The sequence below is a fragment of the Odocoileus virginianus genome, chromosome 23 (genome assembly GCF_023699985.2).
Source record: "Odocoileus virginianus isolate 20LAN1187 ecotype Illinois chromosome 23, Ovbor_1.2, whole genome shotgun sequence".
NCBI lineage: Eukaryota > Metazoa > Chordata > Mammalia > Artiodactyla > Cervidae > Odocoileus > Odocoileus virginianus.
The window spans coordinates 39,713,792-39,740,192 of record NC_069696.1 but is presented as its reverse complement, the minus strand read 5'-3'; the positions used below and the strand labels follow the sequence as shown (position 1 = coordinate 39,740,192).

Genomic DNA, 26,401 nt, shown 5'->3' with positions numbered 1-26,401 from the left:
AGAAAGTGTGTGTGCTTATTGCAGAGACACACAGAAGGTGGCTGCATCTGCTGAGGGGAGAACAACTGGATCTTGTTCACACTCAGCCAGAGGAAGATTGCTGGGTAAGCAAGAGTGGTAGGATCCCCACCCATCTCCCCATCCTCAGGATGAATGTCTGAGAAAAGGATGATTGTCACTAGTTGACAGAAGAAGGAAATGGAAGCTCAGAGAGGTGAGGTCATGGCCGAGGCAGCAGGTGAAGCAGGGGCAGAGCCTGGATGTGGAGGCAGGTGTGTCTGAGGGCTTCCTCCCGCCTTGGGGCTCCTAAACAGAGCAGAGGGAGGGCGGCACCTTCTCAGGTGCGCTCAGCTCAAGATGAGAACTCCTGAGATGTAAGCACTGACCCCTGAAGGAAGGTGTATATTTAGGGTGCTCAGCCCTTTAGGAATTTGGAGAAAGCAGAGGGGGTGGAGGAGGATGAAGGAGTCACACCCTCTCTTCCTGTGGCCACCTTGAAGCTACCCTCAGGGTGCTGTGCTGACGCTGATGGTGGGGGGGGGGGGAAGGGTTTCTTCTGAGATGCAAGGAATAACGATTTATTCACACACCCTGTCTCTGAAGAGGGACACGAGACCAAGCAGGGAGATGCAGGGCTTTGCCTTTCTATACTTGCTGGGTCCTCTGCTCAGGATGTGGTTTGGAGTAATGGGAGGTCCTATGTGGAGAAGACAACACAGATGGAGTGTTTCTAAGCCAAATTTGGGTCCTCTCAGCCATGCACCTTCAAGCCAACCTACTGACACTAGGTTGTGGTAAAGGAAACTGCAACATTTACTGCAGGGCATCAAACAAGGAGTCCTGGTCAGTTCAGTTCAGTTCAGCAGCTCAGTCATGTCTTACTCTTTGGGACCCCATGGACTGCAGCACGCCAGTCTCCCCCATCCATCACCAACTCTTGCAGCTTGCTCAAACTCATGTCCATCAAGTCAGTGATGCCATCCAACCATCTCATCCTCTGTCATCCCCTTCTCCTCCTGCCTTCAATCTTTCCCAGCATCAGGGTCTTTTCCAGTGACTCAGTTCTTTGCATCAGGTGGCCAAAGTATTGGAGCTTCAACTTCGGCATTAGTCCTTCCTATGAATATTCAGGACTGATTTCCTTTAGGATTAACTGGTTTGATCTCCTTGCGGTTCAAGGGATTCTCAAGAATCTTCTCCAGCACCACAGTTTGAAAGTATCAATTCTTTGGAGCTCAGCTTTCTTTATGGTCCAACTCTCACATCCATACGTGACTACTGGAAAAACCATAGCTTTGACTAGATGGACCATTGTTGCCAGAGTAACATGTTTGCTTTTTAATGTGCTGTCTAGGTTTGTCTTCTTCCAAAGAGCAAGTTCCTTTTAATTTCTTGGCTGCAGTCACCATCTACAGTGATTTTGGAGTCCAAGAAAATAAACTTTGTCACTGTTTCCATTGTTTCCCCATCTATTTGCCATGAAGTGATGGCATAATTCAGATGACATAATTCAGAATATTAGCTCTTGAGAAGGAAATAAAAGTTCTTGAATTTGTTTAATGACTAAACAGTTATTGTTTTGCCTTGCTAACTCTTTTGTTTCTTTCTACATTTTCTCACTTCTCTAAATTAATTTATTCTTTGGAACTTGGGGGAGGCCTAGGATGCAAACATGTTTTTATGTACTTAAGATAGATTGAGGACATAGGGTGGAGGAGAGTTCTGTCCTGGGAAGGTCTCTTTGGGTCCTGCTTGGTCACATCCCTCTGTCCCCTGCCCTCTTTGTGAATACTCCTCAACTGTGAGGAGGAAGGGGAATGGAACAGGAAAGGAAATACAATTTTAGAAAAAGAAGTTAATTATAAACCTGCCATAGGAACTCATTTTTAGTTTCCATTCTCTTATCACCTTTCCCCAAATTTTGAGGTAATAAAGCAATGACTGCTCTGGCTGCTTCTTGCTGAAATGCAGTGTGGTCCTGCCTCAATTTGGGGAATGGACACAGTGTTGGAAATAGTCCCTAGACCAAAGCTTAGCACCAATATTTTGTATCACAAAAACAAAATACATTTTTCTTTGATTACTTTGTTATAGCACCTGAATAAATATTTGAAAATTAGTAGGTAAGGTAAGAATAATGATCAAAATGCACTATGTGTTATTTTCTAAAAATATTCTATTTTAGACATCAACCAGGAAAGTAATTTTTCAGTATTTTCTCTTTATGCACCTTCTAGTAACCAAGTAACACCTTAAATTAGTCTAAATTTTGGTTTTAACTTTTTCAGGAGTATTAATCATATATAACAGGAGCTATTGGCCACTCCACATGTCTCTTTGTTAAAAATAAAAACACAATTTAAAGCAACTTTTTTATCTTATATTATTCTACTCAAAAATCTAGTGTCTTCTTGGAGGCAGTCGCTTGAGATATTTCATTTGCCATTCAGTTCAGTTCAGTTCAGTCACTCAGTCATGTCTGACTGTTTGCAATCCCATGAATCACAGCACGCCAGGCCTCCCTGGCCATCACCAATTCCTGGAGTTTACTCAAACTCATGTCCTTCGAGTCGGTGATGCCATTCAGCCATCTCATCCTCTGTCGTCCACTTCACCTCCTGCCCCCAATACCTCCCAGCATCAGGGTCTTTTCCAATGAGTCAACTCTTCCCATGAGGTGGCCAAAGTATTGGAGTTTCAGTTTCAACATCAGTCCTTCCAATGAATACCCAGGACTGATCTCCTTTAGGATGGACTGGTTAGATCTCCTTGCAGTCCAAGGGACTCTTAAGAGTCTTCTCCAACACCACAGCTCAAAAGCATCAATTCTTTGGTGCTCATCTTTCTTCACAGTCCAACTCTCACATCCATACATGACCACTGGAAAAACCATAGCCTTGACTAGACGGACCTTTGTTGGCAAAGTAATGTCTCCTCTTTTTAATATGCTATCTAGGTTGGTACAATTCCTAAAGTAAGAGAAAGTTTTTATAACTACAAGACCAGATCTTGGGACTGTCAAGTTGCAGTTGGCAGCTGCTAGCAGATATAGTTTTGAAAACAGATGGTGGTATCTTTAAATCTGTTACAGTTTAGCAACCTCAATTTCTTGGTAATAAAATGTCTAAAACTATGTACACAATGGCGATTAGCTCCATTTTTGATATCTGAACCACAGTTACTCCATTTTAACCTTTAAATGTATTTTTTTCTTTTAATGGTTAAAGCATATAACAATGTATGTTTAATAGGTCATAAGCATGCTGTTTTGTTTAGCCTAAATTTTAAATTAAACTCTGTATAAGCCAGAAGGTTTTCCCATACTTAAGTATGTGAACATTTACCCCATCATTTTGCCCTTTTGATTGCAAATTTTTCCATAGAAAACACTGATAATTAATATATTTTGTTCCTCGTTACCAGAGTAGTTGCTACCTTCCATGAGTCCTTCATATTCCTTGGTGCTAGGCCTACTTTGTATTTATATGTATATATTTGCTTAATTATCCATGTTTGGGGAAAATTAATCAGACAGAGGAAACAAGTACAGAAGTATGCTGATGGGGAAGTACTATACTTAATATTGATGACTCTAAAGATGTGTCTATTAATTAACAAACTTTAGTACCAGAGATTAATTTAATCCTGAATATTGTTCAAGTCACAAAAACCTAAAATTCATTTGTACTAGTTTCTATTGTATTTTAAAATGTTTGATTTGCAAGCTTTTACTTTTCTTTACCAGTTAAACAGAGCTCATTTAAAAGTTAATTTTGATTAAAAAAAAAAACCAACTATCCAAAGAAAAGAGTCTGATGCTGGGAAAGACTGAAGGCAGGAGGAGAAGGGGATGATAGAGGATGAGATGGTTGGATGGCATCACCAACTTGATGGACATGAGACTAAGAAAACTCCAGGAAATGGTGAAGGACAGGGAAGCCCAGGGTGCTGAAGTCCATGGGATTGCAAAGAGTCATACATGACTTATCAGCTGAAGAACAACAAAAACAAATCCAAAGGAAATGTAGTATTTATAATGTACACATGGACATATTATATCCACACAATAGAGACATCATAGCTTCATTTTTTAACTTCTTCATAAATCTGAACCTTAATACACATTTCTTTATAAATTTTACCTAATCTTCCCTCCTTATTATAGTTCAGTTCAGTTCAGTTACTCAGTCGTGTCCAACTCTTTACAACCCCATGAACCGCAGCACTCCAGGCCTCCCTGTCCATCACCAACTCCCAGAGCTTGCTCAAACTCATGTCCATTGAGTCGGTGATGCCATCCAACCATCTCATCCTCTGTCATCCCCTTCTCCTGCCTTCAATCTTTCCCAGCATCAGCGTCTTTTCAAATGAGTCAGCTCTTCACATCAGGTGATCAAAGTATTGGAGTTTCAGCTTCAGCATCAGTCCTTCCAATGAACACCCAGGACTGATCTCCTTTAGGATGGACTGGTTGGATCTCCTTGCTGTCCAAGGGACTCTCAAGAGTCTTCTCCAACACCACAGTTCAAAAGCATCAATTCTTCAGAGTTCAGCTTTCTTTATAGTCCAACTCTCACATCCATACATGACTATTGGAAAAACCATAGCCTTGACTATATGGACCTTTGTTGACAAAGTAATGTCTGCACTTTTTAATATGCTGTCTAGGTTTGTCAAACTTTCCTTCCAAGGAGTAAGTGTCTTTTAATTTCATGGCTGCAGTCACCATCTGCAGTGATTTTGGAGCCCGAAAAAGTAAAGTCAGCCAATGTTTCCACTGTTTCCCCATCTACTTGCCATGAAGTGATGGGACCAGATACCATGATTTTAGTTTTCTGAATGTTGAGCTTTAAGCCAACTTTTTCACTCTCCTCTTTCACTTTCATCAAGAGGCTCTTTAGTTCTTATTCACTTTCTGCTATAAGGGTGGTGTCATCTGCATATCTGAGGTTATTGATATTTCTCCTGGCAATCTTGATTCCAGCTTGTGCTTCCTCCAGCCCAGCGTTTCTCATGATATTCTCTGCATATAAGTTAAATAAGCAAGGTGACAATATACAGCCTTGATATACTCCTTTTTCTATTTGGATCCAGTCTGTTGTTCCATGTCCAGTTCTAACTGTTGCTTCCTGACCTGCATAGAGGTTTCTCAAGAGGCAGGTCAGGTGGTCTGGTATTCCAATCTCTTGAAGAATTTCCCACAGTTTATTGTGATCCACACAGTCAAAGGCTTTGGCATAGTCAGTAAAGCAGAAATAGATGTTTTTCTGGAACTCTTTTGCTTTTTTGATGATCTAGGGGATGTTGGCAATTTGATCTCTGGTTCCTCTGCCTTTTCTAAAACCAGCTTCAACATCTGGAAGTTCACAGTTCACATATTGCTGAAGACTGGATTGGAGAATTTTGAGCATTACTTTACTACTGTGTGAGATGAGTGCAACTGTGTTGTAGTCTGAGCATTCTTTGGCATTGCCTTTCTTTGGGATTGGAATGAAAACTGACCTTTTCCAGCCCTGTGGGCGCTGATGAGACTTCCTAATTTGCTGTCATATTGAGTGCAGCACTTTCACAGCATCATCTTTTAGGATTTGAAAGAGCTCAACTGAAATTCCATCACCTCTACTAGCTTTGTTCATAGTGATGCTTCCTAAGACCCACTTGACTTCACATTCCAGGATGTCTGGTTCTAGGTGAGTGATCACACCATCGTGATTATCTGGATCATGAATATCTTTTTTGTACAGTTCTTCTGTGTATTCTTGCCACCTCTTCTTAATATCTTCTGCTTCTGTTAGGTCCATACCATTTCTGTCCTTTATTGAGCCCATCTTGGCATGAAATTTTCCCTTGGTATGTCTAATTTTCATGAAGAGATCTCTAATTTGCCCCATTCTATTGTTTTCCTCTATTTTTTTTCACTGTTCACTGAGGAATGCTTTCTTATCTCTCCTTGCTATTCTTTGGAACTCTGCATTCAAATGGGTATATCTTTCCTTTTCTCCTTTGCTTTTCACTTCTCTTCTTTTCACAGCTATTTGTAAGGCCTCCTCAGACAGCCATTATGCTTTTTTGCATTTCTTTTTCTTGGGAATGGTCTTGATCCCTGTCTCCTGTACAATGTCACGAACCTCCATCCATAGTTCATCAGGGACTGTATCAGATCTAGACCCTTAAATCTATTTTTCACTTCCACTGTATGATCATAAGGGATTTGATTTAGGTCATACCTGAATGGTCTAGTGGTTTTCCCTACTTTCTTCAATTTAAGTCTGAATTTGGCAATAAGGAGTTCATGATCTGAGCCACAGTCAGCTCCTGGTCTTTTTTTTGCTGACTGTATAGAGCTTCTCCATCTTTGGCTGCAAAGAATATAATCAATCTGATTTTTCTGTGTTGACCATATGGTGATGTCCTTGTGTAGTGTCTTCCCTTGTGTTGTTGGAAGAGGGTGTTTGCTATGACCAGTGCGTTCTCTTGGCCAAACGTTATTAGCATTTGCCCTGCTTCATTCTGTACTCCAAGGTCAAATTTGTCTATTACTCCAGGTGTTTCTTGACATCCTACTTTTGCATTCCAGTCCACTATAATGAAAAGAACACCTCTTTTGGGTGTTAGTTATAAAAGGTCTTGGAACACAAAGTGATGCTGGTGTCAGGATTTTCTGACCTATCCCAAAGGAAGTCTGACTTGGCTTTTATCTCTAGAGAAAAGAACTTTGATCCCATCTCTTCACAACAAGTTTTTTAAAAAGTTAGCATTAATTGAGCACCTACTCTGCGTCAGCCATCATGTGAAGCACTTTGCATGCATGATCTCAGTTTTCTGCACAATAAAATTGAACAGATGAGAAAACTAAGGCCAAAAGTAGTTCAGGAACTTGTCCAAGGTCACATAACCTGCCCCTTCCTTACAGGTTTCAACTCTTCTCAACCTGAGGCCGTTCATTGCCAGCAAATGACATGGAGGAAACATTCCTGATTGGATCTTAAGAAGCAACAACCTCGATCCCAACCTTAGGATCCTACCTGGAGGAGGTGTGTCTGCCAGGAGGAAGCTAGCCTGGGGAGATCTTCCCAAGAAGATCTGGATAAAATTCCTGGCACATGTATGTGGTTTACCTGGACAATTTGGCCTCAGCCACAAAAATCTCCCAGGCATTGTCTTCAGTGATCAGGAACTGCAGTTCTTCCCTGTATTCTCTCTCCGGGAAACACTCAGTGACGTCATCAATAAACTTTTGGCTCTCTACACCAAAAAGAAAAAGAAAAAAGGTTAGAAGAAATTATGGTGGAACATAAATGGTATTGAGTTTAAAGTGGCTCAGCAATAAAGAATCTGCCTGCAATTCAGGAGACACATGAGATGCGGGTTCCATCCCTGGGTCAGGAGTATCCCCTGGAGGAGGAACTGGCAGCCCACTCCAGTATTCTTGACTGGAGAATCCCATGGAAAGAGACTGCCAGGCTACAGTCAATGAGGTTGCAAAGAGTTGGACAGGACTGAGTGGCTGAGCAAACAAGAACACACATAAAGTGGTTCAAGTTCACCTTCCTGAGCAAAAGTCATCTGGGGTACTGTTAATGGATTCACCTGGGGTTACAGGTAGACTGCTCCCCCTGCCCCTAATTCATAAGTTGAAATCCTGACCCATCCTTCTCCCTGCAATGACTGTATTAGGAGGTAGGGCCTTTAAGGCAGTCATTAGGTAAAACAAGACCATAAGTGCAGAGTCCTAATCCAATAAGCTTGGTGCTCTTATTAGAAGAGACATCAGATTTCTTTCTCTCTTTCTCTATCCCCTCAGCTGGAAGGCTTCTAAATTTTTCCCTTTTTCCTGCATCTCTAAGGGAGAAAGGAAACTAGAACTTGCCTGGAGGGAATTCACAGAATTAACTCTGTATTGATTGATTGAAGGGGAGGTGGGTGGGGGAAACAATGGAGCACCTGGGTGTCTGCAGGGGTGCTTGAGATCAATAGGACCAGTATCTGCCTGAGGCAGTCACACCTGGTAAGCAGATGTTTGCATAAGGGAGCACTGGGAAAATGCCCTAACACAGCATGGGGGGTGTGTGGATTCTAGAGAAAGAGGTTTCCACCTGAAACTAACACATTCCAGGGAGAGGGGACAGCAGCACACTAGGCAGGACCTACTGTGTGGCAGGCACTGGCCCCGGACATGGACACACACACGATTTCACCCTCATGAACACATAGGGAAACAGGATTTCTATCTTAAGGTGAGGTCAGTTAAGGAGCTCCAGGTCACACAGGTGGGACGTGGCAAAGGCCAGACTGCGGTTTAGTTCAGGGTCCGCTGACCCTCACAGAGCAGCTGGGTGGACAAGGGCAAGAGCTGGAGGAAAGGGCCTCTGTGGTGATGCCCCCAGGGCCTGGGAGCAGGAGGAGGCTGAGACCAAGGGAGAGAGCAGGAGAAGCTCCAGGGGTGCTAGGAGGCCACCTCCCCTGCCCCTCCTGACCTTGGGGACTCAATGTGCTGTCCCCCTCCCTGTCATGCCCTCACTGCTGAGTCAGGTGCTAGATGACAGTGGGAGAGGAAGTGAACACCTTGATTGATGCTCTCCTGAGAGAACCAACCCTATTTCCTTTTAGGTTCCCCAGAAAAGAGTCATCATGGGCAGAGGAAACAGGGTTGGCCCTCTCTTGTAGACTTCCCTGAGTTACTAAGACTCTGGACGTCCTACAAAAGTCCTCCCAAATAGACCTATTGTCAAGTGAGGTAGAAAAGTGCAGTGTGCTCTCAGCCCTTCCTGTGAACTCTGCATCCATCCAGCCTGGGCCACTGGGACCAAAGTCACTGGTGTCATTGTTACCCTCATGGACAAGACCACAGGGGCCTAGACATCACCGACTCAATGGACATGAGTTTGAGCAAGCTCCAGGAGTTGGTGATGGACAGGAAAGCCTGGTGTGCTGCAATCCATGGGACTGCAAAGAGTTGGACACACGACTGAGTGACTGAACTGAACTGAAGTGAGTCTATAAGGGTTGTAGGTGACATGCACACAATGGCTAAGTGGTGGACTTAGGGCCCTCTCCCAGGTATGATGGGAGCAGAGCAGGGGACTTCCTGAGGGTTTCTCAGACGAAGTGGTGCCAGAATTGGGCTTTGAAAGATGAGGATAACTTTGCCAGGTGGTAGGAGCAGGTGTTTCTGGAAGAAGGATCTGAGGGCGGAAGTGCCTGGAACCCGCATGAGTGTGCCCCTCAGCAGCAGGAGTATGACCAGTATGCAGTAAGCAGCGGTATCTTCTGGGACTGTGCCAAGTGCTGGCTATGCGAAGGTGAATAAGGCAGACAGGCTGGTGAGTGAGGGTGGATGGAGAGGGTGGAGGGGTCGGGAAGACCACGGAGTAGATGGAGCACTCTTGGCAAAGGACCTCACAGTCTGTTGGTGGTGGGTCTTCCTTCACAGAGCCCAAGGCACAATGTACTCGGCCATGAAGGACTCCACAGGACAGGACTGGGCTTGTTTATCTAAGGGAGGTGGGGCCTGGGGGTCAGGGTGTTTGTTTAATCTGAGCAACCCAGATATAAGGGCATTCACTTTCCCTTTTGCTTCTCCAGGTATATCTGGGCCCAGAGGGTGTGTGTGGTTTATTGCAGAGATGCACAGCTGGTGGCTGCATCTGCAGAGCTGAGAACAACTGCATCTTGTTCACACTCGGGCAGAGGAAGACTCCTGGGTAAGCAGGGAGTAGGACCCGCCCATCTCCCCATCCTCAGGACAACTGTCTGAGAAAAGGATGATGTCACTAGTTGACAGAAGAAGGAAAAAGAAGCTCAGAGAGATGAGGTCATGGCCAGAGGAGCAGGTTAAGCAGGGGCAGAGCCTGGATGTGGGGGCAGGTGTGTCTGAGGGCTTCCTCCCACCCCCAAGGCCCCTAAATGGTGCAGAGGGAGGTCAGACACTTGCTCAGGTGGGCTCAGCTGAGGATGTGGACTCCTGAGATGTGAGTGGTGACCCCAGAAGGAAGGTTGGGGGGTGCTCAGCCCTTTGGGAAATCTGAAGAAAGCAGATGGGTAGAGGACAGGAGAATCACAGCCTCTTCTCCTATGGGCTGGCCACCTTGAGGCTGCCCCCAGGGTGGGGAAAGCGTTCCTTTTGGGATACAAGGAATCCAGGTTCATCACCACCCTGTCTCTGAGTGCCTGCTCAGTGCCAGGTCCTAGAGGGAAACTGAGGCCTGACAGGGGAGGGGCAGGAGACCAAGTGGGGAAAGGCAGGACATTGCCTTCCTGTGCTCTCTGGGCACTCAGCTAAGGGCTGCCCATGATGGTTGATCATGTGTGAGGAAGATGATCTAGATGGAGGAAGTGAGAAGGGCTTACTACACAATGTCTGCATTATGATCCTGGTTTTGTAATATTAAGATAAAAAGTCAAACTGTAGACACATTAGTGTAATAGGAGGGTTGTAGACTTAGATCTATGTGTTTAGACAGGCAGAGATAAACTTAGAAACTTTGGGGTTATTAAAATCATATTCTTGGGCCTTCCTTTGTGGTCCAGTGGTTAAGACTACCTGCTTCCACTGAACGGGTTGTGGGTTCAGTCCCTGGTTGGGGAATTAAGATCCCACATAGTGGGTAGTGCAGCTAAAAAAAAAAAAATAATAATAATAATAATAAAAACAGAGTGTACAATTTGATCAGTTTAAATAAAATAAAAGAAAACCACATTCCCTACTTACATACCAGTGTCAGAAGGCCTAGTCTTGGCCTCTACTCTGCCCATGGAAAGCTGTGTACCCTGGACAAGCCACCTCCCCAGGGAGTGTTGTTCAGTTCTCTTCAGTTCAGTTCAGGTCAATCGCTCAGTCATGTCCGACTCTTTGCGATCCCATGAATCACAGCACGCCAGGCCTCTCTGTCCATCAGCAACTCCCAGAGTTTACTCAAACTCATGCCCATCGAGTCAGTGATGCCATCTAGCCATCTCATCCTCTGTCGTCCGTCTCCTTCTCCTCCTGCCCCCAATCCCTCCCATCATCAGGATGAGTCAGCTCTTTGCATGAGGCGGCCAAGGTACTGGAGTTTCAGTTTCAGCATCAGTCCTTCCAATGAACACCCAGGACTGATCTCCTTTAAGATGGACTGGTTGGATCTCCTTGCAGTCCAAGGGACTCTCAAGAGTCTTCTCCAACACCACAATTCAAAAGCAACGATTCTTCGGCGCTCAGCTTTCTTCATAGTCCAACTCTCACATCCATACATGATCACTGGAAAAACCATAGCCTTGACTCTTACCCATTTTTAAAAGCTGGTTTCAGTCTGCTCATATGACTTTGTAGCTTCTCTCTGTGTTGGGGATATTCACCTTTATCTTCTCTAAGTATTGCAGACATTGTCTCCAGATCTCTTGCATTTTGATTTGGTTTACGGTGTCCTTAGCAATTTCTAACTTTTAAGAGGTCCAATGTTTTCTGGGATGTGTCTTGGTGAGAGTTTTCCTCAAGTTAGCAGTATTTTTCCAATATGTTTTGCATAATGTTTTCATTTCTTCCAGTTTGTCTGTAGATTTTTTTTCATTCTGGTTTACCTTTATATCCCTTTAGGTTTCACTAAGTGATTAGAGCTTTTTGTTTCTTCTTCTTTCTCTTTTTCTTCCACCTTCTACCTTTTCCCTCCTTTTTTTTCTCCTCCTCCTCTCCTGCTCTCCCAGACTCCCTACCTTCCTTCCTGCATGTCTGCTGCTTTATCCCCTTAAAGCAGGATTTATTTAACAGGTACCTACTGCAATCAAGAAGAAATACACTGTTTTTTTCTGCCTTTAAAGGAGCCTCCAGTACAGTAAGGCATTATTGAGATTTTAACAGGAGCCCATGTCTTTCCACAATTCTCTCTTCCTCTTTCTCCTCCTGTAAAAATATCATGGCTGGAGTAAGGAAACATGAGGAAATACAGGTGTTTCCTGCCACCTGAAAGTACAGTATTCCTATAAAAGCTTTCCTAAACCAAGATGGCATAGTGTGAAGAGGATGTAGTCCTCACTTCACAGTTTACTGGCAGAGGGTGATCTTTTGGAAAGCAAGGGATACCCATAAATGGAAACAGTCAGAAATCTGATGGCACTCTCTGTCAGAAAGAGCTTCTATCAAGACAGATAAGGAAAGCAAATGGAATTACCCAACTTCAGGTAAAAGAGGTGTGGTGCTGTGTCTTCAAGAAGTTGGTGGTTTCATGTCCCAGTAATGGATCCCACACCTTGTATTTTAGCCAGGCTGCACCTGGGAGGGTGGAGAGTGCCCCAGAGGCCCTGGAGCAGGAGGAGCAGCCGAGAAGAGACAGGGCACCTGCCCAGTGCTGGGAGCTGAAGAAGCTCCACACAAACAGACCCACAACCAGGAAAGTGTAAGATTCCAGGGGAAACTGGACAGGAACTGGATGAGACAGCAGGGGGAGGAGGCTTTGGAGTGGGAACTCTAATTACAGGTAACATTTCATCTGGTGAGGCAGGTGGGGAATGGCACTGCAGAAGGAGGGGCAGCCTGAGTGAAGTTCTGGAGGCTGGGGGGAATCAGAGTCCAGGGAGCTGGGAGTCCTCCAGGCCCCTCGACCAGGCCCTGAGAAGGCAGGAGGGTGAGGAAGACGAGTAGGAGCATCAGGAGGGCCTGGTGATGGGCTAAGGACTCTGCACTTGATCCTGCCCTAACCCCACCCCCCCACTTTCTCTGCCCAAGGTGGATAACTTGCAGCCACATGGAGGGAGATGTTTGGTGAGAATCTCTGCCCACATGGAGGGGAGGCCTCTGCATCTGGCCATATAGTTGGGTAGGGACAGTCTTTTCAGGGTTCTTCTCTCTCCCACTGATAGGCTTTTCAAGCAGTGACCAATCAGAGGTTAACAGAGGAGGACGCCCTGGATAGAAATCCAGCAGTGGAAGCACTGTCCAGCATCCACACCCAGCTGAGGCCCCAGACAAGGGTCAGGACAAGGACAAGAATGGCAGGGAAGGATGGAAGGATGAGATCAAGGGTCCAAATGCATTTTCAAGTGTTCGGCATCATCCAGGATCAGCCCTTTCTGCCCAAGCTCTTCTCCTGTCTCTGCCTTGGCTCTTGGTCCTTGTGTTTCCGAATTTCAATTGGCTGCCCTAGCTCCTGGGGACATACAGCTTCAAGGCAGAGAAGGAGGCAGGGGACCAACCAGCTCTCCTCTCCCACCTGCCTGGAGACAGGCCTGTCTGTGTAAATTCTCTCCCATCCACACAGTCAGTGCCCACAGCCTCTGTCACCAGGCATACCCCTGGTGATCAAGCTGATGGTTACTCTTCTTGAGGGGAACCCTGGGCATTGCAGAGGGAAGGTGATAGAAAGAAAGATTCTAGGATCAGGGCTCAGGTTAGGGGGTTTGGGAAAAACTCTAAGGAAGTTGGGCCACTCTAGACTGGGTGCTGTAGAGAATGGCAGGGGCAGTTTTACCAGTGATTGTTTCAGTAACTTTATCTATGGAGAGGGGAGACCAGAGCAAGGTTAAATGTGCAATTGTTAAATAAAAAGCAGTCATAATTTTCAGTCCAGGGAGGGAGTGTGAAGACTCTGGTTTCCTGTCGCCACCATCCCTGCTTTTTTATTACTATTATTGTTAGAAGCAAAGTGAGAAGAAGACAGGTATGGGATCTTGAGCCCAGAGAGTGAGGTGGGGTCCAGTTCTCCATGAACAAGGCTTCTGACCTCAGGCAAATCATAGAACATCTATGCTTCAGCTTCCTTAGCTGTAAATGGGGATACAGTGGTACACACCTCCTGGTTATCAGAACAATATGATTATAATTTATAAAGTCTTAGTTAGAGTAACTAGCAGTGCAGAGCAAAATCAGAAATACAAGCCACTCTCACGAATAGCTGTTACTGTAACTATAAGGACCTTTACTATCATTTCAGCCAGGTCTCAGGAAGAATACTTAAATAAGTACTCTTTTGCCTTCTTAAAATACTGCCTAAGTATAATTAACATGGCTTCTTTTCTCATCTGCCAACACAAGATAGTCACAACCAGAACCAAAAGAAGTTCTGTCTATATAAAGATCTGCTATTTAAAAAAATAATAGAGAACTGGCAAGACAAAGGATGGACACCATCACATAAGATATGTGTGAATGGAAATTTGTACAGTTTCTTTGCATAACAAAGTAGCGTAAGTATGAAAAAATGTTAGGTGTTGATACCCTTGGATCCAGCATTCTACTTCTAGAAATAGCTTAATGAAAGAATCTTAAATGTAGGCAAAATTTTATACAAGAAGAGTGTTCTTTGCACTATTATTTACATAAAGAATTAAAAACAGCCTGAAGTCCAACAATCAGGAGTGGACAGCAAAGAGGACACCATTCAGGTCCTCAGCTGACCAGGGAAGGGCTGCAGGGATTGGAGTGGAGCTGGTGGGACTCCAGAAAAAAGGTTTGTGGGATAAAGGCTGTTGTAGAAGCAAGGAAGATGTGGGCTGTGGGAGCTACAGCACCGGGAACTTTATCAAGGCAGAGACTCGACCACAGGGTGCATGACATCATTTTGCAATAAAAAGTCATTTTCCAATTAACATGCATCCACAAATAGACATTTTTGTACATTAAAGCAAGTAGAGCTTAGTCATCACAAACCTGGGATTTGGATCAGAAAGACTTGGGTTCAAGGCTGGGCTCCAGCAGAAATGGGAAAACTTGGACTGACCTAAGTTTAGGTGAGTTTCAGGAGCCTGCACATCATAGACAATGGATCATTATCACCTATAACCAATTAGTAACACAAGCATTCCCAACCTCATGTAATTTCCAGAGTGTTCCCTTCCTACCTGTTCTTCTGTCTCTGGTTTTATTGCTCCTGTAACTTCGCAGATGGCTGTCTCCTCTCTGATTATCCTCTCCTTGTGCCCCAACAGGAGAGCAGGACTCTGGCTGGGGAGGACGGCGGGAGGATGAGTAACCTTTCCTTAACAAGTGATCTGCAGAGCCCAGGGGACAGAGAACCACGCTGCGCTAAGTTCCTGGTGGCGCTGGTGGCCGTCCCAGGGAAACCTGCCAGAGATCACGCCCCTCGCTGCTCCCTACAGCCACTGCTCACACGTGATCAAGCCCACAATCTGTTTTCTCTTCCCCAAGGGTGAAACGACACCTTCTTCCAGCCTGACACAGAAGGGTGAGACCTCTGAAACCCTGCTGCCGCCACCATGAGCTCAGAAGATCCCAGGAACCGTTCAGGTAGTCAGCCACCTCGTCTCTGGCAGGTTCCTACTTGTGACCCAGAATTGAGTATGGTGCCTCCAGGCCAAATTAACCTGCCAAGTAATCAAGAACCAAGAAAGGTGTGGAGAAGCATCCCCCAGAGAGGCAATGGGGAGTCCCCTAACACTTGCTGGTCTGTTCCCACAGCCTCTTTTCTGGTCCTCAGGGAGCCACAGAAAAGATGCAAACTTCCTCCCCCTGCCTTCTGACCCCCTGCTAATGACTCAGAAGTAAGGCCAGGACAGCCCATGGAGGGGGCGGGCACAGCAGAGGAAGTCTCCAAGGCCAGGTGGGACAGGGAGGGGAGGTCCCCTGGAGCTTCTCCTGCCCTCTCCCTTGGTCCAAGCCTCCTTCTGCTCCCAGACCCTGGGCTGTCAACACAGAGGCTGTTTCCTCCACCGCTCGCCCTGCTGCCCACCCAGCTGCTCTCTGAGGGTCAGCGGACTCTAAACTGAACCCCAATCTGGCCTTTGCTGCCTCCCACACCTGTGTGACCTGGAGCACCTTACCTGAGAAGGATATTTCCCTATGTTGTGATGAGGACCAAATATAATGTGTATCCGTGGCCTGGGCGGGGGCCTACCACATAGTATGTCCTGCCTAGTGTCGTGCTGTCCCCCCTACCTGGAATGTGTTAATTCCAAGTAGAAACCGATCCCCTTCTCTAGAATCCCCTCTCCCCTGGGGAGTGTTAGGGCCCCTGCCCAGTGCTCCCATGATACACACCTGATTACCAGGTAACTGCCTCAGGCAGGTACAAGTCCTGTTGTTCTCAAACGCCCACGCAGACACCCAGTTCAGTTCAGTCGCTCAGTTGTGTCCGACTCTGCGACCCCATGAATCGCAGCACACCAGACCTCCCTGTCCATCACCAACTCCTGGAGTCTACCCAAACTCATGTCCATCAAATCAGTGATGCCATCCAGCCATCTCATCCTCTGTCGTCCCCTTCTCCTCCTGCCCCCAATCCCTCCCGCCATCAGGGTCTTTTCCAATGAGTCAACTCTTCCCATGAGGTGGCCAAAGTATTGGAGTTTCAGCTTCAGCATCAGTCTTCCAATGAACACCCAGGACTGATCTTTAGGATGGACTGGTTGGATCTCCTTGCAGTCCAAGGGACTCTCAAGACTCTTCTCCAACACCACAGTTCAAAAGCATCAATTTTTTGGCTCTCAGCTTTCTTCATAGTCCAACTCTCACATCCATTCATGACCACTGGAAAAACCACAGCCTTGACTAGACGGACCTCTGTTGGCAAAGTAACGTCTCTTTTTAATATGCTATCTAGGGTGGTCATAACTTTCCTTCCAAGGAGTAAGTGTCTTTTAATTTCATGGCTGCAATTACCATCTGTGGTGATTTTGGAGCCCCCAAAAATAAAGTCTGACACAGTTTCCACTGTTTCCCCATCTACTTGCCATGAAGTGATGGGACCAGATACCATGATCTTAGTTTTCTGAATGTTGAGCTTTAAGCCAACTTTTTCACTCTCCTCTTTCACTTTCATCAAGAGGCTCTTTAGTTCTTATTCACTTTCTGCATAAGGGTGATGTCATCTGCATATCTGAGATTATTGATATTTCTCCCAACAATCTTGATTCCAGCTTGTGCTTCCTCCAGCCTAGCATTTCTCATGATGTACTCTGCATATAAGTTAAACAAGCAAGGTGACAATATACAGCCTTGACATACTCCTTTTCCTATTTGTAACCAGTCTGTTGTTCCATGTCCAGTTCTAACTGTTGCTTCCTGACCTGCATAGAGTTTTCTCAAGAGGCAGGTCAGGTGGTCTGGTATTCCCATGTCTTTTAGAATTTTCCACAGTTTATTGTGATCCACACAGTCAAAGGCTTTGGCATAGTCAATAAAGCAGAAGTAGATGTTTTTCTGGAACTCTCTTCCTTTTTCGATGATCCAGGGGGTGTTGGCAATTTGATCTCTGGTTCCTCTGCCTTTTCTAAAACCAGCTTCAACATCTGGCAGTTCATGGTTCACGTATTGCTGAAGTCTGGCTTGGAGAATTCTGAGCATTACTTTACTAGAATGTGAAATGAGTGCAATGGTGTTGTAGTTTGAGCATTCTTTGGCATCGCCTTTCTATGGGATTGGAATGAAAACTGACCTTTTCCAGTCCTATGGGCACTGATAAGTTTTCCTAATTTGCTAGCATATTGTGTGCAGCACTTTGACAGCATCATCTTTCAGGATTTGAAATAGCTCAACTGGAATTCCATCACCTCCACTAGCTTTGTTCATAGTGATGCTTTCTAAGGCCCACTTGACTTCACATTCCAGGATGTCTGGCTCTAGGTGAGTGATCACACTCTTGTGATTATCTGGATCATGAAGATCATTTTTTGTACAATTCTTCTGTGTATTTCTGCCACCTCTTCTTAATATCTTCTGCTTCTGTTAGGTTCATACCATTTCTGTCCTTTATCGAACCCATCTTTACATGAAATGTTCCCTTGTTATCTCTAATTTTCTTGAAGAGATCTCTAGTCTTTCCCATTCTGTTGTTTTCCTCTATTTCTTTGCATTGATCTCTGAGGAAGGCTTTCTTATCTCTCCTGGCTATTCTTTGAAAACTCTGCATTCAAATGGGTATATCTTTCCTTTTCTCCTTTGCTTTTCACTTCTCTTCTTTTCACAGCTATTTGTAAGGCCTCCTCAGACAACCATTTTGCTTTTTTGCATTTCTTTTCAATGGGGATGGTCTTGATCCCTCCCTGTCTCCTGTACAGTGTCACAAACCTCCATCCATAGTTCATCAGGCACTCTGTCTATCAGATTTAGTCCCTTAAATCTATTTCTCAATTCCACTGTATAATCATAAGGGATTTGATTTAGGTCATACCTGAATGGTCTAGTGGTTTTCCCTACTTTCTTCAGTTTAAGTCTGAATTTGGCAATAAGGAGTTCATGATCTGAGCCACAGTCCACTCCTGGTCTTGTTTTTGCTGACTGTATAGCACTTCTCCATCTTTGGCTGCAAAGAATATAATCAATCTGACTTTTCTGTGTTGACCATATGGTGATATCCATGTGTAGAGTCTTCTCTTGTGTTGTTGGAAGAAGGTGTTTGCTATGACCAGTGCGTTCTCTTGGCAAAACTCTATTAGCCTTTGCCCTGCTTCATTCTGTACTCCAAGGCCAAATCTGCCTGTTACTCCAGGTGTTTCTTGACTTCCTACTTTTGCATTCCAGTCCCCTATAATGAAAAGGACATCTTTTGGGGCTGTTAGTTCCAAAAGGTCTTGTAGGTATTCATAGACCCGCTGAACTTCAGCTTCTTCAGCATTAACGGTTGAGGCATAGGCTTGGATTACCGTGATATTGAATGGCTTGCCTTGGAAACAAACAGAGATCATTCTGTCGTTTTTGAGACTGCATCCAAGTACTGCATTTTGGACTCTTTTGTTGACCATGATGGCTACTCCATTTCTTCTAAGGGATTCCTCCCCACAGTAGTAGATATAATGGTCATCTGAGTTAAATTCACCCATTCCAGTCCATTTTAATTCGCTGATTCCTAGAATGTCGACGTTCACTCTTGCCATCTCCTGTTTGACCACTTCCAATTTGCCTTGATTCATGGACCTAACATTCCAGGTTCCTATGCAATATTGCTCTTTACAGCATCGAACCTTGCTTCTATAACCAGTCACGCCCACAACTGGGTACTGTTTTTGCTCTGGCTCCATCCCTTCATTCTTTCTGGAGTTATTTCTCCACTGATCTCCAGTAGCATATTCGGCACCTACCGACCTGGGGAGTTCCTCTTTCAGTATCCTTTCATTTTGCCTTTTCATACTGTTCATGTGGTTCTCAAGGCAAGAATACTGAAATGGTTTGCCCTTCTCTTCTCCAGTGGACCACATTCTGTCAGACCTCTCCACCATGACCCGTCCGTCTTGGGTGGCCCCACACGGCGTGGCTTAGTTTCACTGAGTTAGTTAGACAAGGCTGTGGTCCCTGTGATCAGATTGGCTAGTTTTCTGTGATTATGGTTTTAGTGTGTCTGCCATCTGATTCCCTCTCACAACACCTACCGTCTTACTTGGGTTTCTCTTACCTTGGACATGGGGTATCTCTTCACGTCTGCTCCAGCAAAGCACAGCTGCGGCTACTTACCTTGGAGGAGTCACCCCTCCTGACCTTGAACGTAGTAGCTCCTCTTGGCCCTCCTGAGCCCGTGCAGCCACCGCTCCTTGGACATGGGATTGCTCTTCTCGGCCGCTGCCCCTGACCTTGAGCGTGGGATAGGACCTCCCAGCCTCGCTTCCTGCGCGGTCCATGGCAGGCACTGCGCTTCCGGAGTGGGTAGCCTTTGCGTTCTCCAAGGGATCTTCCCAACCCAGGGATGGCACCCAGGTCTCCCGCATTGCAGGCAGATTCTTTACCAGCCGAGCCACAGGGGAAGCCCTCAGTAAGTGTTGCTCAGTTGTGCCCGACTCTTTGTGACCCCATGGACTGCAGCCCACCAGGCTCCTCTGTCCATGAGATTTTCCAGGCAAGGATACTGGAGTGGCTTGCCAGTTCCTTTTCCAGGGGATCTTCCCAACCCAGGGGATCTTCCCAACCCAGAGATCTTCCCAACCCAGGGATCGAACCCGGGTCTCCTGCACGGCAGGCAGATTCTTTACTGACTGAGCTACAAGGGAAAGCCGCAGACACCCAGGTGCTCAGTTATTTCCTCCACCCACACCCACCCTAATCAATCAAAACACAGATCTAGTGCTGTGGTTTCCCTCCATGTGAGCCCTGAGTTCATTTCTCCCCTAGTGATACATGAGAAAAAGAAAACCTAAGAACACTTAATACTACAGGGAAGAGAAAGAGAGGAAGAGATCTGGTGTCTCTTCATTTAATAAGGACACGGATATTACTGAATGAAGGCCCCACACTTAAGGCCTCATTTCACCTAATTACTGCCTTAAAGCCCCCTATCTTCTAATACAGTCACTGCAGAGTGGGTGGGTCTGGGCGTTAACCTATGAACTGCGGCTGGTGCATACAGTCCACCTGACACCCCAGATAAATCCATCAACAGCAGGCCAGATGAATGCTGCTGAGAAAGGTGAACTTTAACCACTTATACTCGATATCGTTTACATCACCCCATAGTTTATTTGAATCTTCAATTATTTTTATTTTTCTGTCTAGAGAGCCAAAGCTTTTTTGAGGATGTCATTGAGTTTCTCCAGAAGAGTGTGAGATGGGAACACCTGAAATTCCTGCTCGAAGACAAACCCTGGGAGAATTTTGTGACTGAGGCCAGTTTGTCCAGGTAACCATGCAGGTACACCAGAAATGTCACCAACATGCCCCCAGGAAGATTCTCCCAGGCTAGTTTTCTCCAGGCAGATCCTATGGTTGGGGTAGAGGATGTTCCTCCTCAAGATCCTATGTGGAATGCTTCCTCCGTGTTATTTGTTGGCAGTGAATGACATTGGGTTGAGAAGAGATGAAACCTGAAAGGAAGGGCAGGTTATATGACCTTGGACAAGTTACTGAACTACTCTCTGCTTCATCATCTGTTCAGTTTTATTCTGAGGACTCTGAGATCATGCATGCAAGTGTTTTTCATGATTGCTGACACAGAGTAGGTGCTCAATCTATGTTAATTTTAAGATAAGCTTGTTGGGAAGAATCAGGGACCTTCTTCCTGGAGATGAGAACCAAGAAGGACTTCCTTTGGGTCAAGTCGGAAAATCCTGACCCGAATATCATTTTGTGTTCCTGGGAATTGACTAGAACTCTTTCATTCCCCATCTTAGGAATTATACCAACCCTGCATGTTCCTGCTGGCTAATAAGGCAGAGAGGCTGGAGGGGAACTGGTTGGACCTGGTGGGATCCTGGATCTAGCCCTGCCCAACTCTGGGCCTGTGGGTTTAAGACTTTGAGTCTCAGATTTGTTATGTGTTATGTGTCCAGTGGGAATAGCAATTCAATCTGATGGATTGTAGTGATGACCTCAGAGTGAACTGCAGGACCAGAGGTGGGGAACCAAGTGCAATCATCTCATCCAAAGGCCCAGGGAGACCTGGACCAGGGTCAGACCAGGGGTCAGGGTAGAGCAGAGGGTCCAGGTTGTAGGACTAGTAGGCAGGCTTGGGCAGCAGGGCCAGGACTAGTGTGAGGAGGGTAGGCCCCAAGGACACAGAAATGAAGGGGCTGTGACTCTAACAGAGGTCCCAGGAGTGGGAGAGGGGACATTTCTTCCCTTCCTGATGTGATCCCCTCATGCTGGGCTAGGGGCCCTGGGTGACCGTGTCCTCCACACCCTGCCTTGGACCTGGCTTCTCACTCCATCTGGGACCCTCTTCTAGTCTACGTGGAGCTTCCCTGACAGTGGAAGGCCGTGTGGCTCAGGGAGCCCTCCAGGGTCACAGTGAGTGGTTCTGATTGTGCGTCATTTGAGGGATTCCGAGGAGCCTCACGCATCCCCACCAAAGAGGAAAACACTTCTTTCACCAGCTGTGCAAGTGCCGGTTTCCTCAGGCTCAGCCACTCAGATGGGTGTTTCCTCATGTCTTGAATCTTTAGAGGTTCCATAAAGTTGCACACAGCCTTGGGGTGCAGGCTCATGAAGCTGTCATAAATTAACATATAACCCCTGAGAGATCCGGGGTGCTGGGTCCTGGGGTCAGGAGTCAGTGAGGTGGGCTTGAGGGGCCATGGGTAACAGGACTCACAGCACATCTCCTGCTTCCCAGTCAATATGGGCAGTGGACAGACCCAGTGTCCTTCTGCTGAGAAGGCCAAGGGTATCGGGCTTGGGTGAGAGCAGAAGCCAGGCAAAATGATCATTAAAGGTCCTTCTAGCTGAGTTTTTATTAAAAAAAATAAAATTCTAGGTTCACAGTTAGACAATCTGAAAAGTATGAGGGCACAGTCCCGGGAGTATCCTTACATTTCCCATCAAGGGCAAATTTGGGGGATCCCACAACCACCCTCAGATTCTAGAACTTCTTAGAACGATGCACAGACTCACTTAAAGCTTCAGGATCCCAGTTATGGTTTTTCACAGGGAAGGATGCAGTTTCCCATCAGCCACAGGGCAGAGTCTGGGCATGTTTCACACATGAAGGTCCCATTGACCCAGGATGCGTTACTGTCCTAGATTCAGTGGGGCAGGACACATGGAGCACTGCCCGCCAGGGACGCTCACCCTATTTAACAACAAATTACCCTGTCCTGTCATCTCCAGCCCCTCCCAGAAGTCAGACTAATGCCCTAGAGCCCAGCTCCTCCGGAGGTCAGAACTGATACCACGTGACCCAGAGGCCCATCACATGTCAATATGTCAGACTGTCCAGTGGCCCAAGTCCCAGACAGACGAGGACATTCTTATCAGCCAGAATATTTTGGGGGCCTAGGGACCACATCCTAGCAGCCAAGAGCAAAGAGCAAGAGGACTCCTCACTATACACTAAGGTCCTTGAATGAAGGGTTTTCTGCTCTAATCCCACTTCTCTTTGTTTATCTGTGAAGTCCCCATTTTACACACATTCTGGAAGTGATGGTATTGGCCTGCCTTTGAGGTGTCTTTATCAAATATCTCTCTTAAGTTAAAGGTATCCTAAGATGACCTTTGCCTATTTATTCCATGATTGAATAAGTACATGGAGCACTAACAATATCCAAATGAGGGTTTCAGGTTGGAAAAACTTTTACATTAGTAAAATTCTTGTGATTTACAATAAAATCTCTGTGGTTTGTGCAGGATAGAGCTTGTTGAGCCTGTTTCATAGACAAGCAAACTGTCTTTCTAAGGCTTCAATGTTCACTGTTACAGGGAAGACGCAGATGTACTCCGTGAACATCTGATCAAGCTGCTAACAGACTTGGCCAGGGAGGACCCAGACAGACTCCAAAAATACCAGCAGGAAAAGGAGAGGTTTTTGAAGGAGTTTCCTCAGGTAAAACAGGAGCTGAAGGAGAGCATAAAAAAGCTCCGTGAGCTCGCAGACCATGTTGACAAGGTGCACAGGGACTGCACCATCTCCAATGTGGTAGCCTCCTCCACCGGCATTGCGTCTGGCACCCTGAGCATCCTTGGCCTGGTTCTGGCACCCTTCACAGCGGGCCTCAGTCTGGGACTCTCAGTCACTGGAATAGGGCTGGGAGCAGCAGCTGCTGTGACAGGTGTGTCCACCATGGTGGTGGAAAAGGTAAACATGTCATCAGCAGAAACCCAGGCCAGTCTCCTTGACACAGCCCAAATAATTTCCTATGGCTTGGATCTCTATGAAGTTAAAGACTTTGGGAGGCATGTTCATGCCATCAGGGTGGCCAGAGGCAACCCTCAATTAGTAGCCACTGCCCAGCGCTACATAACCACTGGGAGAGTCTCTGTCCAAAGTGCCCAACAGGTGAGAAATCATTTCAGAGGCACACCTCTGGCAATGGGTAGAACAGCCCGCATCGTGAGTGGAGTCACCTCAGGCTTATTCTTGGCACTGGATGTGTACTCACTGGTGAAAGACGCACAGGACTTGCAGGAGGGGGCAAAGACAGAATCGGCTGAGAACATGAGGCAGAAAGCCCGGGAGCTGGAGACGAAGCTGGAGGAGCTCACCTGGATCTACGAGAGTCTGCAATAGGTCCCGACTGGCCACCCCCAGAGCAGTGCAGGGACCGGGGATGCGTGCATGGTCACGGGGAGAAACCACTTGCTTTGGGCTAAAGAAGACACGGAGGGCAGAATAAGGGAGAGACAGGGAGACGAGCAGTGAGAGGCCAGGAATAGGGGAGCTTTGAAAATGGGAGAAAGCCAATGAGTTAGGATTGCAGAGATCCAGCACAAGTAGCAGGGGCTCCTCTGTCGCCCTCCCCAGGGTTTGATATTCCAGCAAGAAGGGTTTCCCCCTGGTGACGGTCTCTAGCCCTACTTCGCCAGCATCAACTCACCTTTGAACTCAATAGGTAGTGACTTGTTTGTTTCCATATTTTATTAAAGTATAGTTGATTTACAATATAGTATTAGCTTCAGGTATATAGCAAAGTGATTCAATTATACATGTATCTGTGTCCATATTTATCCTTTTTCATTTTTTATGAGTTCTTCAGTTTAGTTCAGTTGCTCAGTCATGTCCGACTCTTTGGGACCACGTGGACTACAGCAAGCCCAGGCCTCCCTGTCCATAACCAACTCTTGGAGTTTACTCAAACTCATGTCCATCGAGTCAATGATGCCATCCAACTATCTCATCCTCTGTCATCCCCTTCTCCTTTAGCCTTCAATCTGTCCCAGCATCAGGGTCTTTTCAAATGAGTCAACTCTTCACATCAGGTGGCCAAAGGATTGGAGTTTCAGCTTCAGCATCAGTCCTTCTAATGAATATTCAGGACTGATTTCCTTTAGGATGGACTGGTTGGATCTCCTTGCTGTCCAAGGGACTCTCAGGAGTCTTCTCCAACACCACAGTTCAAAAGCATCAATTCTTCAGCACTCAGCCTTCTTTATGGTCCAACTCTCACATCCATACGTGACTACTGGGAAAATCTTAGCTTTGACTATAGGGGACTTTGTTGGCAAAGTGATGTCTCTGCTTTTTAATATGCTGTCTAGGTTGGTCATAACTTTTCTTCCAAGAAGCAAATGTCTTTTAATTTCATGGCTGCAATCACTGTCCACAGTGATTTTGGAGCCCAAGAAAATGAAGTCTGTCGCTGTTTCCATTTTATCCCCATCAAGGAGGGCTGCATGATGCCAAATTTTCTCCCCACTCATGGAAGATGGAGGGATGTGGACACAGCAGAGTGGGCCCCAGAGTCTCTGTGAAGGAAGAATTCAAGCAGCTTTCTGCCTGCAGAAGTGAGTTGACACTTGATGCCAGTCGCAGAGGGTCCCCGTTGGCCCCGCCAGACTCAGCTCCCTGTGGCCCCTAGGGACTCGGGCCTTGAGCTCACTTCTTCGGACAAGAGATAATTGATGTTTATGATTCATCTCAAGCTAACAGGGAGCATTTATGGAAGGAAAGTGTCAGGGAATGTTTAACAGTAGGATTCCTGTGTGCTGTTTCCTATCTCTCTTGAGCCCTCTCTTCCTTATCAGTCCATGGCTGGTGAGAGGAGCAGGCAAGCCTCTCCCACGATGGAGATCAAAGAGATGGGATGCTTGCATAGGATCTCCTTCATTAGCTTTTCCATTTGGTGAAAGGGATTGCTTACGACCCTCTTTTGACATGGATCGCCTTTTGGCCTTATGGCCTCTATTGCTCCGTGCTTCCTTGGTAACTTGGAATAAAGTCTGATCTCTTGATGTTTATCTGAAGAAGCTACCTTGTATTATGGTATATATACTCTTATAGAATTCAATAAAGCACCCTTGTTCCATCAGAGCTTGGGTCCCTGTGTCTTTCTTTCTCTCTCTCCCTATTTCTGGCTGATTCCCTGGAGCATGAAGGCTAGCTGCATAACCCCAATAGGAAAGTACATTTTTAGACTACTGGAAGGTTTAAGGATTTCTCTTCCTCTAAGGAAATGGCATAGTCCAGAAAACAGACCAACCAGCCAGTTTCCCAATTTGGGGGCAAGTCTGAACCTCAGTTTTCCCTGGTGACATTGACATAGTAAATGTTTTCATCACAGGGCTGAGGTAGCTTGCATGACAGTGTGTGTGAAAGTGTTTTACAGACTGTAAAGGGTTCAGATGCTGCTATGTTTTCCCACAAAGGTTCAGCTTTTTAACAATTTGTTTTCATTTTTGAAAATCATCAAATTTACCATTTTACCCATTTTTAAGTGTACAGGTCAGTGGTATTAAGGAAACTCACATCATTGTACAGCCAGCATCACCATCCATCCACAGAATGTTTTACATCAACAATGAAACTCTGTCCCAATTATATACTAATACCTCATTCTCCCTCCTCTCCACCCCTGGAAAGCACCAGTGTGCCCCTGATTTTTATGAATTTGACTCCTCTCAGGACCTCATGTGAGTGGAATCATACAATATTTGTTCTTTGTGATAAGATTTTTTTTCTTTCATTTTTACTTCCTGTGGTAAAATATACACAACATAAAATGTACCACTTAACCATTTTTAAATGTACAGGTGAGTGGTATCAAATACATTCAAATACTGTGCAGCCATCACCACCATCCATCTCCATATTCTTTCTTCCTGAAACCTGAGACTCCTCTG

The 26,401-nt window shown here is 45.9% G+C and overlaps 1 protein-coding gene across 6 annotated transcripts; it reads left to right on the top strand.

Annotated features, from left to right (window-relative positions):
• LOC110123231 (apolipoprotein L3-like) lies at positions 1–25,590 on the top strand. 6 transcript variants are annotated; one of them, XM_070453966.1, is made up of 5 exons: positions 2–104; positions 12,237–12,452; positions 15,119–15,217; positions 20,408–20,531; positions 23,045–25,590. In XM_070453966.1, the coding sequence occupies exons 3-5, from the start codon at positions 15,187–15,189 to the stop codon at positions 23,850–23,852; spliced, it is 963 nt and encodes a 320-aa protein (XP_070310067.1). In that variant the 5' UTR covers positions 2–104; positions 12,237–12,452; positions 15,119–15,186; the 3' UTR covers positions 23,853–25,590. The 6 variants fall into 6 exon arrangements, with proteins under 6 accessions (XP_070310068.1, XP_070310067.1, XP_020726649.2 ...); XM_020870992.2 differs by lacking the exon at positions 2–104 and adding an exon at positions 9,610–9,704 and having other exon boundaries at positions 12,237–12,371; XM_070453964.1 differs by lacking the exon at positions 2–104 and adding an exon at positions 9,610–9,704.
• The last annotated feature ends 811 nt before the right edge of the window (positions 25,591–26,401 follow it).